Source organism: Octopus bimaculoides, chromosome 1, assembly GCF_001194135.2.
Source record: "Octopus bimaculoides isolate UCB-OBI-ISO-001 chromosome 1, ASM119413v2, whole genome shotgun sequence".
In the NCBI taxonomy this organism is placed as follows: domain Eukaryota; kingdom Metazoa; phylum Mollusca; class Cephalopoda; order Octopoda; family Octopodidae; genus Octopus; species Octopus bimaculoides.
The window spans coordinates 80,513,916-80,541,635 of NC_068981.1; the positions used below are offsets into that span (position 1 = coordinate 80,513,916).

Sequence of the window (27,720 nt, forward strand, 5' to 3'; positions counted from 1 at the left end):
CCCGTTCTTCTGTGTCTTGCAAGTTACGTGGCAACCTCACTAGTGCCAGTGTCATGGAAAACGAAAAAACGCTCAGCACATGCTGTAAAGTGGGTAGTTTTAGGAAGGGCATCCATAGAGATTATGCCGAGGCATAGCATAGCCCTGCAGCTTGCCAAATCCTGTCAAACTGTTTGACTCATGCCAGTGTGGTGAATAGATATTAAATGATGATGACAGCAAATCAGTAAGCATTTCTAGTTCTTTGTTCAAAAACTGCCTATGTCAGCTTGACATTTCCTCATTTCAAGGTCAATAAAATAAAGTACCAGTGAAGTACTTGGATCATTGGCATCGTCTCTTTCCCTAAAACTTGTTGGCCTTGTGCTTAAATTAGAAGCAATTTCTGTTAATCGGTATTAGTAATATAAGATCTCATTAACATTGGACAGTGGATTGATGGTGTAAGGAAAACATATCTTGCAAAATTTATTGTACTCCTTACATTCTGAATTCAAATCCCATTGAATTCAACTTTCATTTTTTGGAGTCAGAAAAATAAGTACCACTCAAGCACTGAGTTCATGATGGCTGTCTTGTTCCTGAAATAGAAACCTTTATTATAGAAAAATCATTTTTAGGTTTCTATTACACCCCCACTTTTAGATTTTTAAACTCTAGGATTAGAGGTGAACATTATACATGAAAATTGTTTTTTTTTCTTAAAGCTCTTAACATAGACAATTTATGTTCCTCAAAAATACAAACATTGGAGTTCTTTTAAATGTTTCTTCACTCTAGAAATCTAAGATGCTTTTTATGAATTTTAACATTTTGGTTCTATAAAAAAAAAGAAGTTTATGAAATTGAATGTTTTTGGTTGTGTTTTGGAATGAGCACTTCCTCCTCTGCCTCCCTGCTTTTTTCCCCCCTTACTTCCACTAGGAGAAAATATATTAGAATAGAATAGTGAAAATTTTCTTTCAGAATTGTGATCCTTGTAAGACAGTGGTCTTTTTGTTATATAATACAATTAAGTTACCTTGCAATGTAATTATATCAAATGGAAACATTCAAGGGAGAATTGGCTGATGTTTGTAAAATGTCGAGTCACTCTGTAGAATTGCTTGATGGTTCATATAGAAGACTGAAGGTCAGAATTTGAAAGTGACATGACTTCTGTTTTTAACATATTAAACTCCCATCTAGTGTCTTGTTCAGTGATTCAAATACACATGCCCACATAAGACTGTAGGGTGGTGTTAAAGAGAAATTTGCCTACCGTTTGGTAAGTAGTTTAAGAGCAGCTCATTTTTCAAAGAAAACTTCTGTTAGTGTGACACTGTTTTTAAGATCTTCAGAACATTGTTTTTTAGTGGATGCTCTATCCTGTTGTGAACAAATTTATTAATTTAGCTTGAAAAATATCTACAAAAGTTAAAGTGTTATGCTTTCACTATAGTACTGAAAAAAATTGGAGAAGAGAAGAAGGTTTAAATCAAAATTTTATTTCTGTTTAATAAAATTCTATTTATAAGGTGCAAATCCCAGAAGAAGTCTGATTTATCTGATGTATCCAAGCCACTGAAAAGTGAAAAGGAAAAAAAGGATGCTCTCGCTAATATTGACATAAATAACTATGCAGGTAAGTGAAATAGCTCAGTTCTTTTTCTCAGAAAAGCTCTATGTACATCATTACAAATTTGGTTTGCTACCCCCGCATGGCCACAGTTCATGAGCTGAAACTGATTCAATTCAATTCAACAAAAATTTGGCATAAAACGAGTACTATAAAATCCTTAAATTATCATTGTTGGTTGTGATGCTTTACGAATGTCTCGTATATACACACACATAAAATCACGTGACCTTTTACTAAATGAATTTAGTTAGAACTTGCTTAGTGTTAAAGTTGCATTTTAAGATGAGTCCTGGAGATTCCTTAGGTTTCACTTGTCTGTTCGTATGGTGATAATGGAGACTATAGTGAATAGTAGACAAGTAGAGTGAAGTACATGGGTGATGGAGAGATAGAGGAAAAGTTGTGGAAAGTATTAGTTGGGGGGATAACATGCTGAGTAATGTTGTTGCAGCTACATAACTATCATCAATAAACAACCCTCCTAATCACCACCATCACCATTTACATTCTCTTTTTTTCCGTTTTCCTGTCAATTTCATTCTTCTTTGAGTTACTTCCCTTAGAATTGCAAAAGCTTGCTAAGAATGTGCTGTTGAAGAGTCATGTATATCTATATGCTTAAATAAATGCAAAGAGCATGTGTGAATATAAAATAGTGTATAATTCACCTTTCTAACTGACCTGCACTCAATGCATTAACATCTATTTTCTTCTTTTGGTCTCTATATAAGCTAAGGACATTGTTCAGCTTACTTTCTTGCACATTCTGCTTTGTGTAGTTTATTCCATATTCAAATACACTTCATTATTTTGATGGTACTGTACTTGTATGAATATGTGGAAATGAATAAAATTCTTAGTGTTAAAAAACTTGACTAAAAATTTATTTCACTTTTCTTAAATATCCAATAGTGTGGTTGAAAATAGTTTACTCATAAGTTCACTTGGTATGTAGCTCAACTTCTTAATCTTTCCAAGTTTTCTTCTCCACCCTTATTTATTTGCTAATGGCATGTTTTCACCACTAGACATGTAGAGAAAATATTTTAAATATATGTCCTGAAATTTGAGGTATTTATGGGCTTAACATTAATTTGTTTGCTTAATTTAACCTCTTTAAATTCCTTTTTACTATTATAAAAGTCAGAAATACAAGTGGTTAAAATTTTGTTTTGTAGCCATGTGTATCTAGGTTCCAGTTTCATATGTTGCACCCTCAAGTTCACCATACTTTTAGATAGAAATTTGGTCATTGTGTTTTATATATGCTTGTGTTCACTGAGGTTCAATGTAGTAGCGAGGACCAAAAAGTGTGCCATAACTTTCTACAGAGATGTAATTCAGGCAAGCTGGTGAAAATTACCAGTACTAGTATCAATATAATTGAAGGCTCCCTCTTGGCATGGCTGCAGTCTGAGTGAATCCATGAAAAATAGCGTTGCATGGGTAATTGTGTGCTCAACTTTGAGGGGAAAATAAAATGGAGGGTAAGTGGTTCATTAGAATTTTAATTCAAATTGTCATTTTCCCTAAAATATTCGTCCTATTTTCACAATTGAGGTATTAAAATGTTTCTTTTTGGATGCTCTCCAAGAAAAAGTACAGAAAAATATAGATTTAAATTTTTTGAAAAAATTCATAGTGATACCTACTAGTACTGTATATCAGCTGAGGTATGCTACTCAAATGACATACAGAAAGAAATATTTTGATCTTTTTTGTTGATTTAATTATTTGAAGAATGTTTTTGTTGAGCTAAAACATTTGGCAAATAGCCTATTTTCCCATATACATATCTACATTGAATAAAGTATTACGTTTAAAAATCATCTTATAAGACTCTGAATTTATGGACAGGTTAGTTGGAGTAGTGTGGTTGCTTTGCTGGTGAAATTCATAGCATGACAAAAGGGAAATTGGATCAGTTTTCAACTCCTATTATTCATAAAAAGAACTTAGTTTAAAAAAAAATATTGGATCTTTTTGTATGTTATAGTGTCAATTTTTTATATTTGTTTCTTTTTTTCTAGGTGTTGTAGTTATTGATGATCAACCTGAAGTTACCATTGATGATCCCAACTTCCTTTATGAAAGCAACGAAGGCTTTCAGGAAGTTAAGACTAAAAAGTCTCTGAAGAGCAAGCAAAAAGCATTACAAGAGGCTGAACAGCGAAAACAATGTGAACAAAAGAAAGAATTGAAAGTAAGTTCATGATGATTAAGTTACGGGTAAAAGGTTTTGTTTTATGAATTTACTCTTTTCTCTCCAGTTTTTATCTTGAGATTAGCCCTGATCTAGGAGACTGGTCAATGGCATTTCACCAGTGACCATCCCGTAGTATATTTAGCACCACATATGGTCCTTCATAGTAATGTGGAATTTGTGGGGACATTTAACTATTTCTAGCAGGTTGGCAATGTTATAGAAGCACTTGCCATTTGATTTTGCTTTCAAATTGCTTACATCTATAGGTCTTAGCTAGGGAATATTTTTTACAAATACTGTATCGGTTTTCTTTGAAGAAAAATTTTTTTTTTTTGTAACAAGTACCAATTCTTCCAGACTGTAACCCAGACCATTTCTCAAATGTCTTTTTAATGCTGTTATATCTTCATTATTGCATGTCCTTTAACTTTTTAGCATTCAGAATATTCTGTCTAGTGTAATGGTTATTTTACATCATTTTGAATTAATCATGCATTAATCTTGTAGCTTCAATATCTGTGATGTAATTATTTAGAAGACATTGTAGGGTAGGTGTGAGAAGCTAGATTTGGCTGGTCTCTACAAAAATAAGTAGAATATTTGGAGCATTTTTAAATGCTGAAGGATTAAGTGAAACTGAGATTTCAGATTGAGTTTTAGCAAACCATCTTAATTTTCTCTTTAGCAAAGAGGTTCTACCTTCTGACAGTATTATTTTATTTTGTTTTGCATCTATTATTAATTTTTGAATTCTTTTTCAGGTGATTGCTAAAAAAAGGGGAATGAAGGGAGTTGGTAAAGCTGGTTACAGCAAGTTGCCTCCTCGTTTGGCTAAGCAGAGAGAACAGAGAGACCGTGAACGAGAAAAGTACTCTACTCTAATGCCAAAAATTGAGAATTGGGATAACAAATTAGCCAACAACATTCCTCCTCCTGTATCTAAGACAGTCACTCCACCTAATGAAGCAGGTTCCAAAAGTAAGCTACTGCCCTATTACAACTTTTACCTGACACCGTTGACATCTTCTTGAATGCTTTGGGGTTGGGGTGGGACTTTGATAAGTTATCATGATATCACATTTTGCCTGCAGTTTTAAACTTGACATTATGTACACATTTTACATTGACATGAAATTTTAAATTTTTACATTTAAGTATTTGTCTTTCAAGACATAATGCTTTATTGTAAAAGTGTGAATATTTCAGTATGCTATTTTTTCCTTAATTGAGCTATTACTATTTTACCATTTGATGCACATTTACAATAAACTTTGTAATTCTTCAACTTGTTCAAACTTTTATCCTGAGCAAACTGTTAAAATGTTTTGTAAAATGCAGCTACAAGTTGATTCTATTTAGTTTATGGAAAAATTTCTTTTGATATAAGTACATAGTTAAATTTTTCAGGTTTAAATAGCAAATCTTTGTTTTCTGTCTGAATGCTCCTTGATTTGCCTGTATGCTGATTCAGTTTTAACTGATGTTGTTCATTGCACTACAACAAGGAATTTCATTGGAAACCAAGATTGATTAATCAGCCGCAATCTGGAAATTTCATCTTCAAAAGCTATTTTCCCTGTCAACCTTCTTCCGATATTGCTGCACCTTGTGTGTCCATAGCTTACATTGGGTATATCTTATGGAGTTTCTACCTATGCCTTTCCTACAGATTGAAAGTGGTTTGTTTGCCTTCCCACTTACTAAGACTTATGTTTTTCCTAGGTTAACTCCAAGGCCCTTTGATTCTAGACCTTTCTTTCATAGCTGAAACTTCTCGAGTTCTCTGGTAGTGATTCAGCTAGGTACAGTAAATAAAAAATCAAAAACTATGAAAGTTTGATGCTTTACAAAATTAAATTGGTATTCCCTTCACTTAATACCTAGTCTGTGAACTGGATATCTCATTATATGGTTCATTTGATTGACACTTCCCAGGTAACTGTTATAGTTGAGGCTCACAAATAACGTCCTATTTTCATCCATGTAATTGAGTATAAGTGGGCAAATTTGTTTTCCTTTTATTTCTCTATGCAATTGCTAGCAGATTTCTTTTCTGCTATCAGATTATCTTTTCTTTCAGTCATTGGACTGTTGTCATGCTAGGGCACCACCTTGAAGTTTTAGTCAAACTAATCAACCCTACGACTTATTTTTTAAAGTCTGGTACTTATTCTATCAGTTCTTTTGCCAGTCTGCTAAGTTATAGGGATGTAAACGTACCAACACTGGTTGTTGAGTGGTGTTGGGGACAGACATACTAACACAGATTTTTAATGGGCTTCTTTCGGTATCTGTCTGCCAAATTCACTCAAGACTTTTTATTGGCCTGAGGTTATCGTAGAAGGCACTTGCCCACAGTGCCACTCACTGGGATTGAATCCAGAAGCATGTGGTTGAGAAGCAAACTTTTTACTTCACAACCACGCCTGTACCTATATTCCACATTTTTTTCCTAAATTTGTTTTTTAATAACCAACAACAGTATATTACTACTGGCAATCACTTTAGCACATGTGTATATTTCCACAGCTTCTAAGTCCACCACACGAACAAACTGAACAACTAGTGTAAGAAGAAGAAAAAAAAAAACGGTCTTGGTTAGGGGAGTGTCAATTTCTGTTCATTGTATCTCAGGCTATCCTGGCTTGCACCACTGTTTTCTCCTGTATAAACTTGCAGCAGTACTTGTTTCATGAGTCTTCTAGACTTTCTCATTTTGTTGATTTGCTTGGTATGTATTATTGAAAATGTATCCAGCCTTTATAACACCATGTCTTCATTAATAGACAAATGGTTCATCTCCAAAGTTATTGTCTGGAATATTTCAAATGATAAAAATAAAAGATTATTGCTTTTTATGTCAGTCTTTTCTATAAAATTTTGGAGAGAAATGTTTTAGTTTCTATTTCTATTTTGTTTCTAGTATTAATTAATCACATTCATTATTGGTGCTGTTTTTTGGAGTTGGTGCTATTACTATCAAAATGCCATCTTGAAATGTATGGCTATACTTGTTCAATTTTTCATTTGATATTTTTGCCTCTTCTGTTAAAATTCCTTCAGACTCAGTCACTTCTAGGAATGTAAAACTGGTATCCATTTATCCAAAGTTACAGTCACTTCTAGGAATGTAAAACTGGTATCCATTTTTCCAAAGTTACAGAAAATGTAATGCAGAAAATATCTCGAACATTTAGAGGTTACGAATTCCATATTAAATGTCAGTTTAAAGCAATTGTTTATCTATTGAAATCATATGTTATCATGAACATAAATAACTTTACTTGCATTTATATTCTCATTTAAATATGAACAGGTTATTTTGGGCAGTTTAGTGTTATAATCCGAAAATTATTACATGGTTGGTTAGTGACAAAAGGGCTGACTAGCTGGAATACTTTTAGGCTTCTTTTTTTCCCTTCTCCAAGTTGAAATGTGATGCTTTTGAAATCATTTTTGGTTTTGAAGAAACTGAAATTCCCTAATGCATTCAGGCTGGCAAGAAAAGATTTGTATATAACTAGCAAAGTTAATTTCAATTCCATTAGTAATCTTTAGCTTGGTCATGCATGAACAGTTAAATTTTTCTCACACAAGCAGGTAAGGTTTACAGTATCTATCTTTGAACTATGTTTTCTGAAATACTGAATAGTTGCAATTTGATTCATCCACATTTTATGTTAAAAAGAAATTCGTTAATATTGATGATGGCTGCATATATTCATTTTATTAGATTCTGTAAATGCAAGTGCTGCAGTTCTTCCTTTGGGTTCTACTGCATTTCAAACACCAGCTGCCAACCAGCAGACCAGCTCTCTACCTGCTACGACCACTGTGGCGGTTCCACCTGTAAATGCTTGGAACAAACCTATCAACATCTCCATCACTAATGCTATGCACAGTTCCACTGACATGAGCTATGACAAAGGAGGAGACCAGCATGACAGCGGTATTGATGTAAGTGATCCACCAAACTCTACAGCCTCTTCAACTCGAAGTTCTCCAAGTACTGAAAGTAAAGTAAAGGCAGAGCTGGTAGGTACCTCTGTAAACTTAGACAAACTGCTGTGTAAGAAGCCAACAACACAGCTAAAATGCATGGATAGTGACACTTAGATGTATAGCTATTTTTTGTATGTACAAATTTTTTGTCTTTTTATCTTTTATTGTTGTGCTTATTTTCAATTCCTTAGAGTTAAATCTTTATTAGCAACAATTTTAGAATTGTGCTGTTTTACATTGTCCTTTAATGGAAGAAAAACGTAAATATTGAGAACACAAGTAGTATTTTTGTTTCCACTCTAGCTAAAAACATTTGTGCTGTGCTTCTGTTGCTTGTGTTACTGTTTTGTCCAGTTCATAGATTTTGGCAGCTTCTCTTGCATGTTTGTAGCATTTTCTTGTTATAATTGTAAATTTTTAAAATTTAAATCTGTCATTTTTAATAAAATCAACAAACCATTTGGGGGTTTTAATTTCTAGTTGAAAATTGCATTTGAATTTAAATTTGCTTATTTGCTATTTTGAGTTGATTTATGATGTTTCAAATGTTAAAGTGTTAATAATTTATTTATAAACTTTTAAAAATGCAAAATATTTTAGTATTTTAGGTTTGAACAAAAACTATTAATTTTAAAATCTTGCATTGGTTTTGTAAATTAAGTTGTCTGTTTAGAGTTTTGAAACAATCTTAATGTAGCTTTTCATGCTAATATAAATTATTGGAGCCAAATACTATATGTTAAGCATTTATTTCTGTTTTGTCACTTCTGCTAGATAACTTATTCTATTTAATCGCAACTGTATCTTCTAATGAAAAGTCCAGCTATCATACTTTATTAGAACCGGTCTTTTCATATCTTGTCTAGTTCCTTGAGAAAAATTAAGGTCATTATTCTATTAATCTTTGTTGTTATTGATCTTAAGTGTTAAAAAAAAATCTCAAACTAATGTAGTGAGCTCACCAGTGCTGCTCTCACAATAAACCTGGTTTACTCAGTATCTTTAGTAAGATTTTGGAAAGTATCCAGCTACAAACAGCTTCAATCAAGCCTTAAACAAAAATGTATTAAACATATTACTGGCTAGATCAAGAATCTTCACTTAACCTGTTGAGTATCACATGCCAACATGTGTAAAAGGCCATTGTATGATAATCCTACCTGTTCATGTAAAACTGAATGAATGGTATATCACCCTAGCCTTGTTAAATTCTTACACATTGGTAACTTCAAATATGTAGTAATTTATTAGTATATTGAATTTTAACAACCTTTCTGGCTTTGTGTTCAGTTCAGATGTACATTTTGTATACAATCTAATTCTTTTTATTTATTCAGCTAATTATATTAGCCTTTATTTATTTAGTAATTAGTTTGGATTATTATACTTGTGATGAGTTGTGCATATACAGATGTCACTTTCCTTCATCTGTAAAGTGTTCATGATCATAAGTCTAAAATTTCCACTCCAATCCTATAATTCCTGATTCAATTTTCCAAGAAGCCTTTCATTCTGGAAAAAAATTTTCATTTATGAATTTTGGCTTCAATTTCAGTTCTACTTTTTGTTTTTATGGTTGTTTCTGAACGCGAAAGAATAAAAACGTTGTAATTAGTTGACCATTGTGATTTGAATGGGTTATCCTAGTTTTGGCTATAAGGAATTAGTTGTTTGTAGTTTTACCTAATTATATATTCATTTAATTGCAAATTAAAATAGGTATTTTCTTTTTAGTACCAGCTCTGAATGTTTAACTCCCCCCCCCCCCCCCCACTTTTTTTGTGCTACTGTTTTATGACTATCTGATTTGAGAAGTTTGTTTTTCTCAAAAGGCTTTTAATTTGAACTTGGAGCTAAATGTTAACTAATTAAGCATATCAAAATTAATCGTTAAAATAGATTAAAATATGAAGATACAGAGACTAAAATGATATTTTTAAATAATTTCAATCATAACAGTTTACATTTTAATGTATTTCATTTTGAAGTTTTAAACTATTTTTCTATAAAAGCTTAATTTTACAGCTAACAACTTAGTTTTATATATTTCTTAGCTGCATAAAATTTTAGTTTGTTACTTCAATTTTACTCTAAATACTCGTTTATGAAGATATAATATTGCATATGTTCTCATTAGCTGAAAATATGCAGCATTTGGCTTGTAATTACATTTAGAGAAAGCATAATATACATGAAATGTTGGAATGATGTTACTTTTTGTAAGTACATTATTATTGATTTTTATTTTTCAGCCAGAAGATAAAGGAAATAAGGAAAAAAATGATACTAGGGTTGACAAAAGTCAGTATGAAGCTCCAAAACCACAAAGACAACCACGGGTTAGTATTTGCATATTGGGTATATTTTGGAGAATTTTTAAATGGGTTTAAATACTACCTTCTTTGTGTGAAAGTTTAAATCATTTTCAATAAGGTAATTCTATGACATGCTAAAGTTTTGATGATTTTCTTAACATGTACTTTCATGAATTTTCTCTTTTTAGACTAGTCGTAATGAAAAAGTAAATGCTAAGATTGTTAATAATGAACGAAAGGACTCGGAGCCCAAAGCTAATAAACCAGAAAACAAAGAAAAAAATCGCAGTGGTACTTGCGTGGATCGACCAGAAGCTCTTCAACTACCGCCAAGTTTTAAAGAATCTTTTCTCCGGAAGGTCTGTTTACATTCTAGCTTCCCTTTTGTGCTAAAATTTAAAGAAAATTTGTTTTCATTCACTTAAATAGATAAAAGGTATGTTTTATCTCTTTCACATTTTAAAATATTTTTACTTCTAGGGAGAAGATGCCTCTGAACTTGATTTTACATTTGATGAAACTTTGGCTAAGCTCACAGAAACAAAGAAAGAAAATAATTCAATTACCGAGCCATCCAAATCAGTGTCTATTTCTGCTGGAAGTTCCAAATCACAAAATTTGGAGTTAAATGCTCCTACATCACCAGCTACAGAAGACTTGAGCCTTAAAATTGCATCAGTTAAAAATGTGTGGGAGAAAATGCCGACTGTTTTTGAGCAGAGGTATATTTAAACTATTTAATATTTCATTAGAAGCTTGAGATTTGTTGTGAAAATAATTGTCTTCATTGAACAATATTCTTGGTTGTTTCTAACAACATGACACTTAAGCACCTATCAATTAGGTTAGCTGGCCTAATGTACTTCATATTTACCAGAAAATGGGATGGATGTGTGCAAATACACTTTATTTGGTGAAGAATGTGCTACCAACATAAACTACTGTTTAGGGATTCAGAGTAAGAGGTTGAACTCTCACACAATTTGCTGACTGAAGGTATGGAAGTTAAAAGATTCTTCTGTTAGGGAAATTCTGCTTATAACAGACACGTAAAAGCACCCACTACACTCTGAGTGGTTGGCGTTAGGAAGGGCATCCAGCTGTAGAAACTCTGCCAAATCAGACTGGAGCCTGGTGTTGCCATCCGGTTTCACCAGTCCTCAGTCAAATCGTCCAACCCATGCTAGCATGGAAAGCGGACGTTAAACGATGATGATGATGATGATGATGAACAGAAAACAATTGGAAATTGCTGTAAGCAACCTGCAACAAGCTACAAATCAGATCTGTGCTTGGAGCAAGGTCTCAACCAGATAGAAAGTGACATGATGGTGAAATGTTGCATTAGAGATAAGAGCCATTAAAGCTTGTCTCAGTGTCAGGTAGTCAATACTAGAGAATTTACCTGCAAGTATATAGTACTGAGAGAGGCTGGTAAGAAACTTTCTGCGAGAAGAGAATCATAGGTGTAAGGTGTTCCAAATTGCAAAATATATAAACTAAAATGCTATCAAGGACAAAAAAAAAAAGCATTCAAAATTATAGTAGTATTCTTTTGCTGATATTGAAGACAGGTTTGGAAATTATACAGTATATTAGATAAAGTGGAATTTAAGACTGACTGTCTTTGGAACTCCTTTATGTTGACGATTTAGTTCTCAAGGTTGAATTTTAAGATTTAGAGAAGAAAGCTACAAGACCTAGAATTGAGGGTATCACAGTATTGATAAAAATGAATGTGTGTGTGGCATAAAGGATTAACTCAGCTCAACCCAAAGAGGTTGACAGTTTGAGTAATGATATGAAGGCTGGGAAAGCAGTTAAACTTTCAACTAGTTGTTGAAATTTAAAAAATATGGTATGCACTAGTCATCCACATAAGTCATCCTGGTAGTGCAGGGTAGTGTCATAGTCAATGACTGGTATAGCAATATGATCAGCAACTACTATGATAAAGGAGATGATCTTGCGAGAAGCAACACTATAAGCATTGTGATATGTCAAGTTATGGAAGCAACAATAAATTATAGTGTAATTGATTGGGAAGAGAATTAGCTTAGATAATTTGTAGTTCTAATTTGAACTAGTATTGGGTACTCTTGATGCCTTCTGCCTAGTGCAACAAGTACAAAGGTTTTCAGTTAGTAAGTCACTATACTTGACACTTGCTAATCAAGAGAAGGTGTTAGGGTACCACATGCTGTGTATGGTACTTGAAAACTATGGCTTATGAGAACTGTGTAACTTGTACAGATATGGCTAGGTGAAAATTGACAATTAGTTCATCAAGGATTAAAGATTGAGTCCATCAGGACCTGCTCCTCAGCTCCCTTCTATTATAGTTCTCTAGGATATGGTGGAGTTTAAGACTGGCTGTCTTTGGAACTCCTTCATGCTGATGACTTAGTTCTCAAGGTTGAATTTTAAGATATAGAGAAGAAAATTACAAGACATAGAATTGAGGGGTACCTAGGTAAATCAAATAAAAACAAATTTTAGTGAGCAAGAATAATGATAGGACTCATTGGCTGCCATCTAATAAGTTGTAGCATTCAGTATGGAGAAAAGATTAAGAATTCCATACTGTAAAATATGGGTACACAAAAGATTTATTGGAACCAGGGGTAGGCAGACCGAAGACACTTTGTATGTGGTAGATATGCAGTATTAGTTAGTAGTAAATGCTCTTGTGAAATAAATTCATTCAAATAGTCTGAAGCAACCTAGAAGCAGTTTATAACTTTTATGTAGGTTTTCCAATTGGTAGTTGAAACAGTTATCAGAGTAAGAAAAGTTTAAGAAGCTATTAGCTCTACAAGCAATAAATGAAATCACTAGAGGAAAATGTCAAGTGTATGATACTTCCAAGACAGAATGAGGCAAGCATGCTTCAATAGATATATGTAATGTTAAATGTAAAAAACCCCAAAACTGGGTATTGGAAGAATTGGATATGGTGTTCAAGAGAGATGATGTCTGGTAAGAGCATTTGATATGTATGGAAGCTCACAGTTGGTAAAGAAGGCACAAGCAATCAATGTGGAAGGGGAAGATTAAAGATCTGGTAAAACCTGATTTTAGGATACTGAACTTCAAAAGGAGATGGTGACTAACTGTGCAAGAGATGATTTGTTTAACCCATGCAAGCATAAAAATGGGGTTGTGATAATGTTGGTTGTTAGAGAAATGTGGCTGAGTCTGTAGCATACCAAGTCCTTTCTTTCTCAAGAGGCAGTTGCATCTTGTCTCTGCTGTGTCCATGGCCTAAACATGAAGTTGATACATTGTGTCTTGTAAATAGTCAAAAACTGCTAATGCTCAGTGCTTATTTCAGATCTTCCTGTGGTTGTAGAAACCACTGGTGGTTGAACTCAAAATAAACCAAATGATGCTGAAGCTTCATCTGTAACTTTCTTTTTGAACGATTAATTAGATTTGATTTATTTCTGTAGTTCATATATTTGATACGAAGTACTTACAAATCAGTCATATAGTTTATAAGCAGTTAATGGAATAATTTTCAATGAAATTTTTATATTTTTAAAAATAGTTTTTAGTTTTCATTTTATAAACATTTGATAAATCAGTGTGGTAATTATAACAGTTTAAAATTGTTTTGATTTTTGGTAGTAATGTCTTACTGTATACATATGTGTACAGTATATATATGTGTGTGTTTGAAATGTTATTGAGTAGTGTGGTTTCTCAAATATTTTAATAATACATATTGGCTTAGTGGAGTATAGTAATACATATCCTGTAATTTTAACTTTATTTTCAGTATCAAGAGCAATGCCCCCCAATCTTTACTTAATGTCAAAAATACAACTTCTTCCGAAAGTAGTGTTGCTGTTGCTGTGCCACAGCAGTTATCTACAACTCAGCAGCAACAACAGCAGCAGTCTACGCAAGGCACGTATCCTTCCTATGCAAGTGATAGGGACTCTTCTAGTTCAACTTCTGTTGCTGCTGCTGCCAGCTCTACTGCAGCTACTTCTACAACTGTTAATGCTGTGGCACAGTCAGTCTCATTGGATGGTGTGGACCACATGGAACCTGTGATGGGCATGGAGGAGACCTCTGTCAACAATACTGCTCTCACTCCTTCCCTGCCTCACCATGGACCAAACCTGGTTTCTAACTCTCAACAAAGTATGGCTATGTCTCTAACTGTTACCAGTCATTTGCCAAGTAATGTTGGTGATTCTAAGCCATCTTTAGTGGAACAGAGTAATGTTTGCAAGGTAAGTAAATTTTTCTTGTCTAAAAATTGTAATTTCCATTTTTCTTATTTTAATCAGATTGTTCATTTACTTAATGCTTGACAATTGTGATGGTGGAGTAAATAGTATCTTAATCAAAATAGTCTAGTTTTGGAAATGTAGTATGTACTGCATATTTACAGGAAGTATGATAACCTATTTCTTACATTTCATAGAGAGAAATATTTATTTTTTAACTAGGTTAAACCTCAGCAGCTCCAACCGCAACCCCAAGAAGTGCCTGGTGTGGCGAACAGCAATGCAAACCTGATTCCAAGTTTACCGATTCCTAGTCCACCCATTCAATTGTTACCTAACCAGCTTTCTCCGTATCAGCTGAATTCGTCGCAGTTGTTGACTCAAGAACCGAGAGTAAGTAAATCCAAATTTGTTTATATATATTAAATCCATATTCCCATGTGATCCCACTGTGTACACTTTGAACAACTATGTTGTTACTAGAATTTTGTAGATGAAAACTGTGTACTCCATATTGTAGAATATATGGTATATTTAAACTAAATTACTTCCTTGTGACCAGTTTCATTCAATTGCATAAGCATGAAAGAAATTTCAGTCTGCTTTTGTTTTTCTTTTTCTATATATTTCCAAAAAGAGCCATGCTTTTTGAATGAATTCCACTAGGTTATACAGATGCTCCCTTGTCACTCTTGCCATAAGAAATAGTTAGCAAGTGAGTAGTCTATTAAACACCTGTAATCAATGATACTGTTGCTTACTACTTGTGACAGAATATAAATTGGAGTTTGGATACTTGTGGTCCATGCAAATCACAAGATGATTTGTTATAAGCAGTGACAAGTGAAAGTTTGAGAACTGAGCATATCACTACATAGTTATGTATAAAATGACATTACACTTGGCTAGTTTTGTCAAATATTGTTACCTTTGCCAAGGAAGGGGGTTATGTTTTCATCAGCGTTGGTTTGTCCGTCTGTCAGTCTGTGTACAGAATAACAAAGTTGTGAACGGTATTTGATGAAACTTGCAGGAAAAGTTGGTAATGACACAAGGAACAGATGATGAAATTTTGGTAGTGATCCGGGAATTTTTATGGATTCTTGAAGGATTTTTCATTTGTTATATTTACTTTACATGAAGTATTACAATGTTACGTTCTTTGATTATCTCCCTTGAAAACACGTTCATCGTTTCCACGTAACCTATGGCGGCGTTGCTGTTTCCAAAGTTTATTTTCGTTTCTCTATTAGTAATTTCACTCGCGTATCTATCCTAAAATGAGCTGCTTGGCGGAGGTCTGCACTCTCCAAGTGATTTTCTAGTTAGGTAAGTTTTTGATGCATTGATTAAGTGAACTTCTAATTAATCAGCTATGCTGTAATAGATATTCCTGTTGCCAACTTTTACCTGTTTTCAAGCAAGGTAATATTTCCACATGGCTAGACATGTTTTTGAAGAATATTGGAAATGAATGACACTGCTTATACGAGGGTGATACATCATGCAATGTCAAGACAAGGAAAGATACTCACATATGTATATACATACATACTTAAATATACACATACACTGGGCCTTCCTTTCCATCCATAATATATATATATATTATTATTATTTGATTGAACACCTCTCATCCAGTGCTCATTCTCATTGTTCAACATTTACGTGTGTGTGTGTGTGTGTATATATGTATGTCAATATGCGTGTGTGTGTGTGCTTGTGAATGTGTGTAATATTTGCCTGCTTTTCTATGCTAACATGGTTAAAATGAATACACATTGAAGCATTGTTTTAATGGCTGAATACCCTTTTTGTCACTTACCTCTACTTATTCTCAAGTAAGGGATATTTTATTTTACTTGCTTTCAAACACAGAGCTTGAGGATAATTTTTTTTTTTACTCCATGCTTTTATTGGTTGAGCATGTTCTTACAGTCTGAGTCACATATTTGGTGTTACTGCTTTCTTTGATGTGTGTGCAATGTCTCCGTCATCTATTCCATTTTTGTTGCTTTCTAAGACTGGATACCTTTGTCACTAACCACTTCGCAGAGTATACTATGGGCATTTTATCATGACACTAGCACTTGAAGTTTTGTCTGTTACAAGACCACAGCTTCTATTGTTTGTTTATCCATTAACACTTAAAGAGCGTCTTGTGGCCGATGCCAGTGCCATGTGACTGGCACCCATGCCGGTGGCATGTAAAAAGCACTGTGCGAATGTTGAGTCTCATGGAGGCAGTGACAAGTGACTGAGACCTTTTGGTGATATACTGTGTTGGAGTGGTTGGTTTGAAGGGCATCCAGTTATAGAAATGAAGCCAAATCGATGGCTTACCAGTTCACAGTTAAACCGTACAACCCATGCCAGTATGCTAAATGGATGTTCTGTCTGCAAAATATAATCTTAATTTTGCACACAAAAATATGACAAAATGAAAGGGTAAAGAGAAGTTATGGCTGTACCCAACAGACATTGTAAAGTGCCTGGCAAATGAAGGAAGAAGCCTAGGGTTGGGAGAACTTGTTCTCAGCACGTGACACCCTCTATTGTGATGCTGCCATGAAAAATGCACCCAGTATACTCTGTAAAGTTGTTGATTGGCAGGGTTTCGAGTAGTAGAAACTAAGCTAAATTGAAACATACAAGTACTAGATGAGAGTAGTGACTCAGATGGTGACAGCATGTCCAACCAGTTGCCAGTATGAAAAACAGATTTAAAATGATGGTTGTATGAACACAGTGTACATGTATATAAAAGTAGACATGTATGTATATATGTCAGGTAAGTGTTAATGTTTGTTTTGAATTGATGAAACTCTGAAAATACAACTTGGATTTACTTTACAGTTCAGCCAACAAAGTTATGGATATAGCTTATCTCAGCCGCAAACTCAGATTGGTCAGGCCAGTCTCACTCAGCCTAATGTATTTTTGCCAACTACACTTTCACAGCATGATCTATATCAAACATCACAGTTGACAGGCTACCAACCCAGGAACCAACCATATGGTCAAACTGCAGGTCAGCAGAACACTGTTATGGTCTCTTCAGCTACAACTTCACTTATGTCAACTGCTGTGAAGCCACCAACACAAGATTATGGTTAGTTTTTTTTTTTGTTTGAAAACATTACAACTTTCCTGCAAAAAGTTTAATATTTTATGATATTTAATGTTTTGCTGAGATAGATTAGGTGTGAAAATTGCTTTCCAGTTAAAGGGGATTCTTTATTGTACTTTTGGTTTCAGATATTAGCTTGTTTTAAAGTTATTTCAAGTTTTTCATAAATCTAATGTTTTATTGTTTTGCTAGTAGCATAAAAACATTAAATTGTCTACACTTTAGCACCTTAACCCTTTAATGTTCAGATTAATTTGTCAAATGTAATGCTTATCTGTTCACATTAATTTTGATTTATTCAGGTTCAAGTGGGGTGTCCACAATATTTGCTTGTAACTTTGTTAATTTTCTATATACAAATTTGAAATTTAGTAAATGGGTGCTTATATGCCAGGGTTTATAGTTACATAATTTTAGCTGATCTTTCTGATTAATTTGACTTTAATGGGCAGGTAAATTTAATTAACAGGTGTAAAAACAATAACATTATGAATAAACACTAAAATTCATATTCTTAGTACATCTTACCTATTTGATTTGTTACTAAAATTATCCCAGATGTCAACTGCCAACAATTTTACATTTCACAAGATAAGGTACATTAATTTGAATTAATTAAAATACAGGTATAATGTGTACAAGATTTTATTATTTTTCTATATTTCATTCAAACGTTTACAAAACTCTTTTACTAGTCAGTATACCATTGGCTCTTATAGAATTTAATGAATTCATTTGCACAACAGAATGCATCTAATAAAAAAACCTTATAGTGTTGCTTCTCGTTAGATCATCTCCTTTATCATAGTAGTTGCTGATCATACTGCTATACTAGTCATTGATTATGACACTACCCTGCACTACCAGGATGACTAGTGCATACCATATTTTTAAAATTTCAACAACTAGTTGAAAGTTTAACTGCTTTCCCAGCCCTCATATCATTACTCAAACTGTCAACCTCTATGGGTTCAGCTGAGTTAGTCCTTTATGCCACACACATTCATTTTTATGAATATAGTATTAGATAAATTTGATTTTCAGGCTAATGTTTGGTTATATTTCCACGAGTTGTAAATAATATGCTGCATCTAATGATTTTGCATTTTTTGTTTGAAATGCATTTTGGAAATTATGTTAATGTTGGAAAATGACATTTGTATTTGATGAAATTTTCTTAGTACTGGAAGTCATTTTATATCATTTTTATGGTTTATTTCTTGTTTTAAATTCTTTGTTTTTTTATTATTTAGGAACATTGCAAAAAAATCTTGCTCCTGCTTCTCTTCAATATAATCAAGGACTGGGAGGCTCTTCTTTGCAATCACCATTAATATTTCCATATCCAAATCAACTCTTTGGCACTAACCCTATTCTGGGACCCACACAAACTGCTCAAAATGCCAGCAACTCTCAGATTTTGGGTTCTCCTCTAGTTCAGCCAAGGTGAGTGAATCTTTTTTGCCAAATTGCAAAAGCACAGTGATTTTTTTTCCCCCTCTTCAAACTGTGCTTTTAGTTTTCAAACATACAAGAAATAAGAGTAGCTAAATTTTTCGACTTTATTACTGCCCTTAATAATTGTTACAGTATGTATTTTACCGTTTTCTTTTGAAGGGGGGAAAAAAATCCCCCAAAAAACAGTTATAAAGTTGCTTGAAATTGTGGATTAGTTTCATATTTCTATTTACAATGGTATTATTCCCACTAAGTGTTAATATTTAACTCACCTATTGGTAATAACAATGCAATATCACCAGGATGGTAATATTTAAAGACTAATAATCAGTAGGTTTCAAAAGCAATTTTTTATACATGTAAGCTTCAGATATTGTTGTTCCTCTGACCAAAATATGTCAAATTTTTTCAGTTTATTTGACTGAACAATAAAAAGTTCAAAGTAACCCTCCTAGTTGAATGGTTAGCAGATTGAAGGACATACAGCTAAATAAAATTGCTCTTATAAACTTTCATATACATATGAGGTAGCTTAAAAGATACACAATATTTTCAAATGTTCCCCCCCATCCCTAACCCCTTACATGCTATAAGTGTTTACTGTAAGCTATTTTCTCTTAATTTTAGAGCTGCAATGCAAAATGTACAAGCAATGCAAGCTACCTCTTCTTTTTATCAACAACCACAGCAAACTTTGCAACAAACGGGATTTTTCCAAGCACAGCAGACATCTACAGGTTTACAGGTAATTTTGTGTTTAGTTATTTAAAATACTTCTTGTGTAGGTAACTGCATTTTTAGTATAGCAATTGATAATATACACCACTCACTTATCTGAGAGTTAAATATATTTCAGTTAGTGAAAATGTTTGTGTAAACATTTCTGGATTAAAAACACTTTCTTGCCAATTGCTGGAATTTTTCCAAACTGATACTCATGATTGGCAATTAATCTAAAAATATATTTTGTATTGCTACGTATACGAGCATTTAAAAAAACTCAACATCTTAATACATTGTTACTAATAGAAAGATGATGGTGCATTGTACATATCATCGTTGCGGTGTTTGGTAGTATTGATTCTTTTATGTCTAACCAGAATTGCACTGCTTATGCTTCTGAAGTCTTGATTTTAGACAGATTCTATAAAGAGCTTTTTTTATATTTAACCCAGGTCAGCCCTAACTGGGCAGACTATGGCCAGATAAATAGGTGGAAGATTGAAAGGAGGGAACATGAGGAAATAGCAGTCACCTAGTAAATCAGGCTGCAGACAATGAAATGTAGGAAGTAATGGAAGAAAGAGATTGCCTAAGGGAGGAGAAAAGAAAAGTTTACATCAAAGGGAAATTAGAGGAGTGTTGTGATAGTTACAAAGGTATAGAAAGTGTGAATTGAGTGAGAAAAGGATTTGTTTTTGATAAAATATATTTCAGAGATATAGAAAATGAGAAGCAGATGCTGATTTTGTTCAAAAGAAAGGTATTTAGATGTAGAGAAAGAGAAATAATGTATCAGCAAGAATAACACTAAGAGTGAGAGCAATGAAGAGTAGAGATGACTATATGAAAGGAAATTTGGCTACGGAGAAACTTGACTTTGAACTTCGTGAAGATGATTATGCCAAGAAATCAATACTTGATTTAAGAGAAGTGCTGCAAAAGAAGTTTGAGGTAAAAATAACAAAGTCAAAATAAAACTGAGAAAGAAAAGCTTGAAGCAGATATTTTAAGAATTATGGAAACAGCAGCAAGTAACCCCCTAAACCAAAGTTGTTTTATGAAACTAGTTTAAATTTTCAATCAGTTCTTTAATTGAAAGAGTTTAAGATGATCAACAGACTATTTGGATTTTTCTTGTAGGGTGCCCTTCAACAAGTTGCTGCAGCAGCAGCAGGTGCACCAGCTTTCTTCGGAAACCAACCTGGATTAAACCTTTCCCTACAGGCACCAACACATTCTCAGCCATTGGGACTAGCTCCGCAACAAGCTTCAAAGGCTTCCCAGTATAACCCATCTCAACAGCTTTCTCCACAGAATACACCTGTTAGTATGATATTAAAAAAAAAAAAAAAAAATGTTGAAATTCATTTATTTTCTATGGTCTAAATATATACATATTTCTTTTTTTCAGATGAAATCCCCTCCCCACAGTCTTGCAGCTTCCAATATGAATTCTGTGCAGAGCCAAAATGCTAAGTTATTCAGTAGTCAGCCCCCAAACCGCCAAGCATCTCAGAGATATTCCAATGTTCAGCAGCAGTTTGGTCATAAGTTTAATCCTCAATATGTTGGCCAACCTGTACAGCCTGGAGGTACTGACTTTCTTTCTCCTATAACACCTTGCTCTTATTTTGCCCCCTCTGATTGAGGCCAATAATTATTAAAGTATACTTCAAAATTAAAATAGCCTGTTATGCTGTCAAGTAAATAACAAATGATGGAAAAATTTGTCCTAATTTCTTGAAGAACATATCTTGTGTTTAAAGGTTTATAGCACTTCTTTGAATATATTGGGTTGGCAATTAAGTTCCTGCTGTTTTTTTTTTAATATTTAAATATTTTAAAAGGTTTAATAAAAATTACAACTAATTAAACAACGTATTCGCTCTTGTTGTTTACAACTTCTTCCCAACGTTCAACAAGATTTTCAATACCTCGTTGGTAGAAATCACCCAATTTCATCTTGAAAAATTGATCCAACCAAGCTCTCAATTCTGCATCAGTATTGAACGAAACTCCGCGCATGGCATTTGAAAGAGATTGAAGGAGGCGGAAATCCGTTAGTGCCAAATCAGGAGAGTATGGTGGGTGTGGCAGCACTTCCCAGCTATGTGTTTGAATGGCTTCCTTGGTCATATTGGCGATATGAGGGCGGGCGTTGTCGTGCATCAGAAAAACTCCATGCTGATGATTAGGTCTTTTCTCTTGAATAGCAGTGTTGAGTTGTTCCATCTGTTGAACATCGAGTTCTGCGTTGACCGTTTGGTTCCGTTCAAGCAATTCGTAATGGATAATCCCTTCCAAGTCCCACCAGACGCACAACATCGTTTTACGCAGATGATCTTGTTTCACACGCGGTGTCGTTTGTTTACTGGAGCTAAGCCATTCCTTACGCTGCTTCATATTGATGTACAAGCACCATTTTTGTCGACAGTAATGATTCGATAAAGAAATCGTTGCTTGTGTCCATGAGTTGAGTGGTGACAAGCATGCAAACCAGCGGAGATTGTGGCTCGTTGATTTTTGTTGTCAGGGCATGTGGAACCCATGCTCCATACTTCTGAACCTTTCCCATCGAGTGAAGATGCTTCTCTATAGTAGTGTGGGAGCATTCCATTTTTCTCAGCCAGTTCCCTTGTTGTTTGATGAGAATTTTCCTGCAAAGGTTGGTTTAATCAATCTTCATTGAACCTAAGTGGATGGCCAGAACGAGGTGTGTCTTTGCAGTCAAAATTTCCATCTTTGAACTTGGCATACCAATCACGAGCAATTCTTTTAGCTGTGGCACCCTCTCAATACACAGCGCAAATGTTGTGAGCAGCTTTTGCAGCCTTAGAACCTTGATTAAAAGCAAAATGAAGGAGGTGTCGAAAATGCTTGTTTTTCTTAACTTGACATTCTATTTTAATGATCTGAAAATAAACAAAAATTAACTAAAATTAACTAGAAAAAAAAACAACAAAATAGATTCCAAAATTTAAAAACACAAATTCCAAAATTAAAAAGAAAACAGCAGGAACTTAGTTGCCAACCCAATATTTAAAGGTGTACACTACTTCCCTGTTTCCATTTGTTTTCATTATTATCTAGGTTAGTGGTTCCCACCCTTATTTTTGTATAAATGAGTTTTCCATGGTCCCCTTTTAATATGCTTATCCTTGTTTGTTTGTGTGTGTGTAATAAATATATATATATATATATATATATATATATATATATGAAATTTTGAATTTAGTTCGTGGACCCCTGATCTAGGTTTTAATAAAACAGTTGAACTTTTTATATTTGTATATAATGTTCTACCTGTTCTTAAAAATTATATCAGATGCAATAAACATAACAATGCTGTGGACTTTGGATTAGATGTTTCAATCTCAGTAGTACAGCAAGTCAAGCATTTGTGGTGAAATCTTTGATAAATTGATTCCAAAATTTTCAGAAGAAACTGGATTCAGTCTTTCTTGTGACTGAGCTAGTACTACTGATTTTAAACTCTAACAGAACAGATTTGGGACAAGCAGTAAGTTTAAGAACCTGTCCAAAACAGGTTCTTAATAAATAGTTAAAATTTAAACTGCTTTTATAAATCTATTTTAGAATTTGATTGAAATACGTGTTGAAAAATTTTTTCTCAATTTATATTTTGTAGTTGTTCGTCAAATGGTTGTTGGTAATATGATCCGGCCCAATAATCCTCATCCAAGAGCCAGCTATTCTTCTCCTATCCAGAGACCGCCTAATGTTCAAATGCAACAGTTAACTGCAGTTCAGTCTCCACCTCCTGTACAGCAAGCACCTCAACTTTATTCTGGACAACGCTCTGGTCGCAACTTTAAGGCTCAGCAGGCTCGGGAACGAAGTGAAGTTTTGAAACATGCCCAGAATTTTTTAAATCCACAAAAGAAGCCAACAATGAAGCAGGTCCAATCTTCAGATGCCAAAAGAGATGTAATCAGTAATCCCCAGTGTGCTGCTGCTGGTGGTGGAAGTGGTGGTGGTACAGCAAAAGACACAAAATCTGAAAAGGCCAATTTAGATAAAAAGTAATCACGTTGCTGTGCTATGAATCTGTTCACATTGTCTCTAGAACAAATTTTCATGTAAAGTATTATGATTTTGGCCTCTGGGAGTACAATTGAAGATGATTGAATTTCTTTGATTGTTAAGTATAGAACAAAATAACAAGTATGGGTGTCAGCATTAGATTAAAATAATTACATTTTTTAATTGTTAGTGTGGCAGCAGACTCCCTGAGGGTGTTGGTGCTGAAATATTTCATCACTCCTCTTACAGATTAAGAATTGTTTCACTTGTACTGTTTTAAAGTTACTGTTGGGATATGTTCTCATATCCTGGTGCTTTCTATTCTCAACCAACTTTGAATAGTTGTTATTTGAAGTACTTTCCCTGCTGAACATTATGTGCTTCTACATATCCTTATAGGGTGCTTTTTTTCTCTGCAGTTTAAGTTTCATCAGTATTTGCATTAGAAATCACTACAATGTTTTTCAGCTGAAGTACACTGCTAGTTCTGTTGCATTACAGAAGCTACAGCTGAGATAATGTAGGAAATCTCTTGATCTTCAAGGGTTGATTTATTTTTTTTTTTTGTAGTGGGTTAGCATTTTTTTTACTGGCAGTTTCCTGTACAAATATAATAAAAGTTATAAAAATTGGTTTAACTAGATAAAAGGATTTCAAATATCTAGGTAATCCAAAAGTTATTCAAAACTTTTTTAAATAAATTTATTTATTCATTATCTTTCTAAAAATATTTATTAACATTTTTTTCTTTAATTTGAATGTGACTTATGATTAAAATTTTAAGATGTTGGGATTGTTATAAAACACATTTTCACCTACTCCTTGACCCACCTTTTGTTCCTTAAAAATGTCTTTGTATATTTGTTAGTGAGTGTTTGTGTGTGCATGTAAAGATATATACACACTCCAACACACCATACCTTTTATGTGCAGTCTTCATCTGCTATTCCCCCTCCTTGCAACATTATCTCTTATTAGGTAGAGATAAGGTGCTGGTCACATAATACCTAGATTATGACTACCTGAGCTGGACTCAGTATGGTTTCCTCCATCTGAGGTTGGCTATTTTGATACCACAATATTACTATATAGGGCCCGTCTTGCTGGTTATTTATAGTTGTTGTATGAAGAACAAACACTGTCTTCATGGTGGTCACTAAATCAATTTCAGTGACTGATTTGTTAATCATCTGGAGAGAGAGAGAGAGAGAGAGTGTGTATGTGTGTGTGTGTGTGGATTTGGAGAGTGAGCACTACTCATTACAATTGTATAAAAACTAAGTTAACTTGGAAGTATGTATATGTGTCATGCATGTATACACAAACACTAATGATTAATAAAACTGGTAAAACTTTGAATGAAATCAAAACAATAATAAAGTTGAAGGCAAGTTTTCTAGTTTACTGCATAACATTTAATGCTGGAACAAAGAAAATTTAAGGGCTTGGAGAATATTTGATTAGGAATATCCAAGCACAAATGTGAATTGGGTGATAAGTCCATTTGTGTTGGTCCCAATAATTGATTTGCTGAGATTAATCAGTTTGTGTGTAGATCAAAAATCAAATGAGGATATGGAAGAAATGTTCAGGAAATAAAGAGGAAAAAAAATAAAGAAAAAAAAAATATCAGGAAAAAAAGATAAACATCTCGAAAGAATAAATACTTTTGAAGTGTTCCTTCATTGTTAGCTTTGTTTTTACTTCTGTGTGTTTTGATTTTTCAGTTTTATGAAAATAAAGAAATGATTATTTATTGGGATAGATCAGTTGGAGGCTTGCATTCTTAAAAAGAAAAAAAAAAAGAATCAGCAAGACTGGCTGTTATATTTTACTTCAAAATGCAAGCATGGACAATACAGTAATTTGCTTGCACAACTTTTTATTTATGTGGCTTTGATTTTATTCATGCATTATCCATGTGAAAGTGAAAACCTTCATTTTTATGGTTAGATTCCCTGTTGTCTACCTTTTCAATAACCTCTTACAGCATGTAGGGACATGGATACACAAATGTAATGTGTGGTGAGGGAACCATGGGATTGGGAAGCAAGCATGTGTGTGTATGGATGTATATATGTGCCAATACATGAAACTCTTGGACCTTGGGTCACTCTTCTAGTTCTGCTAAATATTAAATAAATCTAATATATTTTGGATATGAAGTCTTTTTTTTTTTTTTTAAATTTAGAAAATAGTGCCAACTTAGTCTTGGTTTAGATGTTTGACATCTCACTTCAGGATTTCCACAGGGAAGCATTAAATCTTCATTGGTTTTTCTGCTAGATATTAATCTATTTTGAGATTTAACTTGTAAATTTGATTATATTCATTTCAAAATTTGTCTGTGCACAGAACTTAAAATTTATTTAAGAAACCACCTTTCTTTTGTTGAGCCACTTTTCAGTACAGTGATTTAATTAGAAATAATTTGAATTTCATCTATAATGGCATTTGATAAAAAAAACAAAAAATTTTAATTTTTTTAAAAAAAAATCAGGAATGGGATTTTATTCCGATCATAATTTTAAATTTAACTAGCATGAAATAAAAAGGCTTCGATGAGCAGCAGAAGTCCTAAAATATAAGTCACTTAAAATTTGTAAAGGGTCTTATCAATGTCAAAGGTTTGGATGTGTGTGTATATTTCTTTTACTTATTTCAGTCATTTGACTGCAGCCATGCTGGAGCACTGCCTTGTACAAATCAACGCCAGGACTTGTTCTTTGTAAGCCTAGTGCTTATTTTATTGGTCTGTTTTGCTGAACCGCTAAGTCAGGGAGACGCAAACACCAACATCGGTTGTCAAGCAATGGTGGGGGACAAATACAGATAGAAATACACACACGCGCACGCGCGCACACACAGAGGCTTTAAGTTTCTGTTTACCAAATTCACTCAAAGCTTTGGTTAGCCTGAGGCTATAGTAGAAGGCCCTTCCCCAAGATGCCACGCATTGAGGCTGAACATGGAACCATGTAGTTGGAGTTTTTTTTTTAATGGTATTTTTAAAGAGAAAAATCCCAAGAATTGCCATATGGCAAACCTGTCTGGCTGTTTTTGAAATTGTTTTGGGTGAGTTTACTTGTCGCACTCTGGAAAAGACAAATTGGCTGAAGACAAGTTGACTTGTCTTTGGTGGGTATGGGGTTAAAGGAGATGTGTGTGTGTGTCTATATATATATATATAATATATAGTTTATGAAGCTCAATGTATATAATGCATTCTGGAACTTGAATTTAGAGTTCTATCATTAAATTTTTTTAATATTAGCAATGCAAAGGTGTCTTTCTATCATAATCAAAATTTTAAAGATTTGCCAATATTTTCACATTTTTGTGGTGGTGTTACTGAAGAAGCTACATATTAACTTCACTATTTGAGGTCCTAGCTTGTGTTAGGAAATATTTTAGCAATATCAAGTTAACTCCTTCAACATTTATTTGCATTAAAAAGTAATTTATCCCAGTTTTAGTTAACAAAAGCTAACTCTAATATTTGTGAGTAAACCAACCATATTCAAAGCTTAGGCTACTTTCTATAGCCAGTAGAACACTATGTATATTGTAAGTCTGTGAAGTTCTCCAGTTAATAAGTTTATTGCTCCAGTCTCTTTTTTTTCTTGTTGGTTAGGTAACCACTATACTCATGCTTGTCTAGATCTTGGAGAGCTTATGTTCAGGCAGTCTATGATCAAATGTGTTCCTCCTAGGATTTTTTTTATTTTGCAGGTGCAGGAGTGGCTGTGTGGTTAGAAGCTTGCTTCCCAACTGCATGGTTCTGGGTTCAGTCCCATTGCAAGGCACCGTGGGCAAGTCTTTTACTATAGCCTTGGGCCAACCAAAGCCTTGTGAGTAGATTTAGTAGACAAAAACTGGAAGAGGCCTGTCGTATATATTTGTGTGTGTCTGTGCTCCCACCATTGCTTGACAACCGACGTTGGTGTATTTACATCCCTGTAACTTAGTTCAACAAAAGA

The 27,720-nt window shown here is 33.7% G+C and overlaps 1 protein-coding gene across 6 annotated transcripts in view; it reads left to right on the plus strand.

The window, feature by feature from the left end:
• LOC106870369 (protein PRRC2C) overlaps positions 1 to 25,420 on the plus strand; it is a 74,748-nt gene extending 49,328 nt beyond the window's left edge. For 4 of the 6 annotated variants that reach the window (XM_052967749.1, XM_052967738.1, XM_052967758.1 and 1 more), the window contains 15 exons: positions 1,518 to 1,624; positions 3,652 to 3,824; positions 4,589 to 4,805; positions 7,561 to 7,862; positions 10,082 to 10,168; positions 10,333 to 10,503; positions 10,625 to 10,866; positions 13,926 to 14,388; positions 14,608 to 14,778; positions 17,242 to 17,497; positions 18,769 to 18,961; positions 19,601 to 19,718; positions 20,837 to 21,019; positions 21,108 to 21,288; positions 23,346 to 25,420. In XM_052967749.1, the coding sequence (XP_052823709.1) occupies positions 1,518 to 1,624; positions 3,652 to 3,824; positions 4,589 to 4,805; positions 7,561 to 7,862; positions 10,082 to 10,168; positions 10,333 to 10,503; positions 10,625 to 10,866; positions 13,926 to 14,388; positions 14,608 to 14,778; positions 17,242 to 17,497; positions 18,769 to 18,961; positions 19,601 to 19,718; positions 20,837 to 21,019; positions 21,108 to 21,288; positions 23,346 to 23,743 (3,262 nt within the window). In that variant the 3' untranslated portion in view covers positions 23,744 to 25,420. The remainder of the gene's footprint in view (positions 1 to 1,517; positions 1,625 to 3,651; positions 3,825 to 4,588; positions 4,806 to 7,560; positions 7,863 to 10,081; positions 10,169 to 10,332; positions 10,504 to 10,624; positions 10,867 to 13,925; positions 14,389 to 14,607; positions 14,779 to 17,241; positions 17,498 to 18,768; positions 18,962 to 19,600; positions 19,719 to 20,836; positions 21,020 to 21,107; positions 21,289 to 23,345) is intronic. The other 2 variants (XM_052967739.1, XM_014916407.2) reach the window with 2 other exon arrangements.
• Positions 25,421 to 27,720: the final 2,300 nt, after the last annotated feature.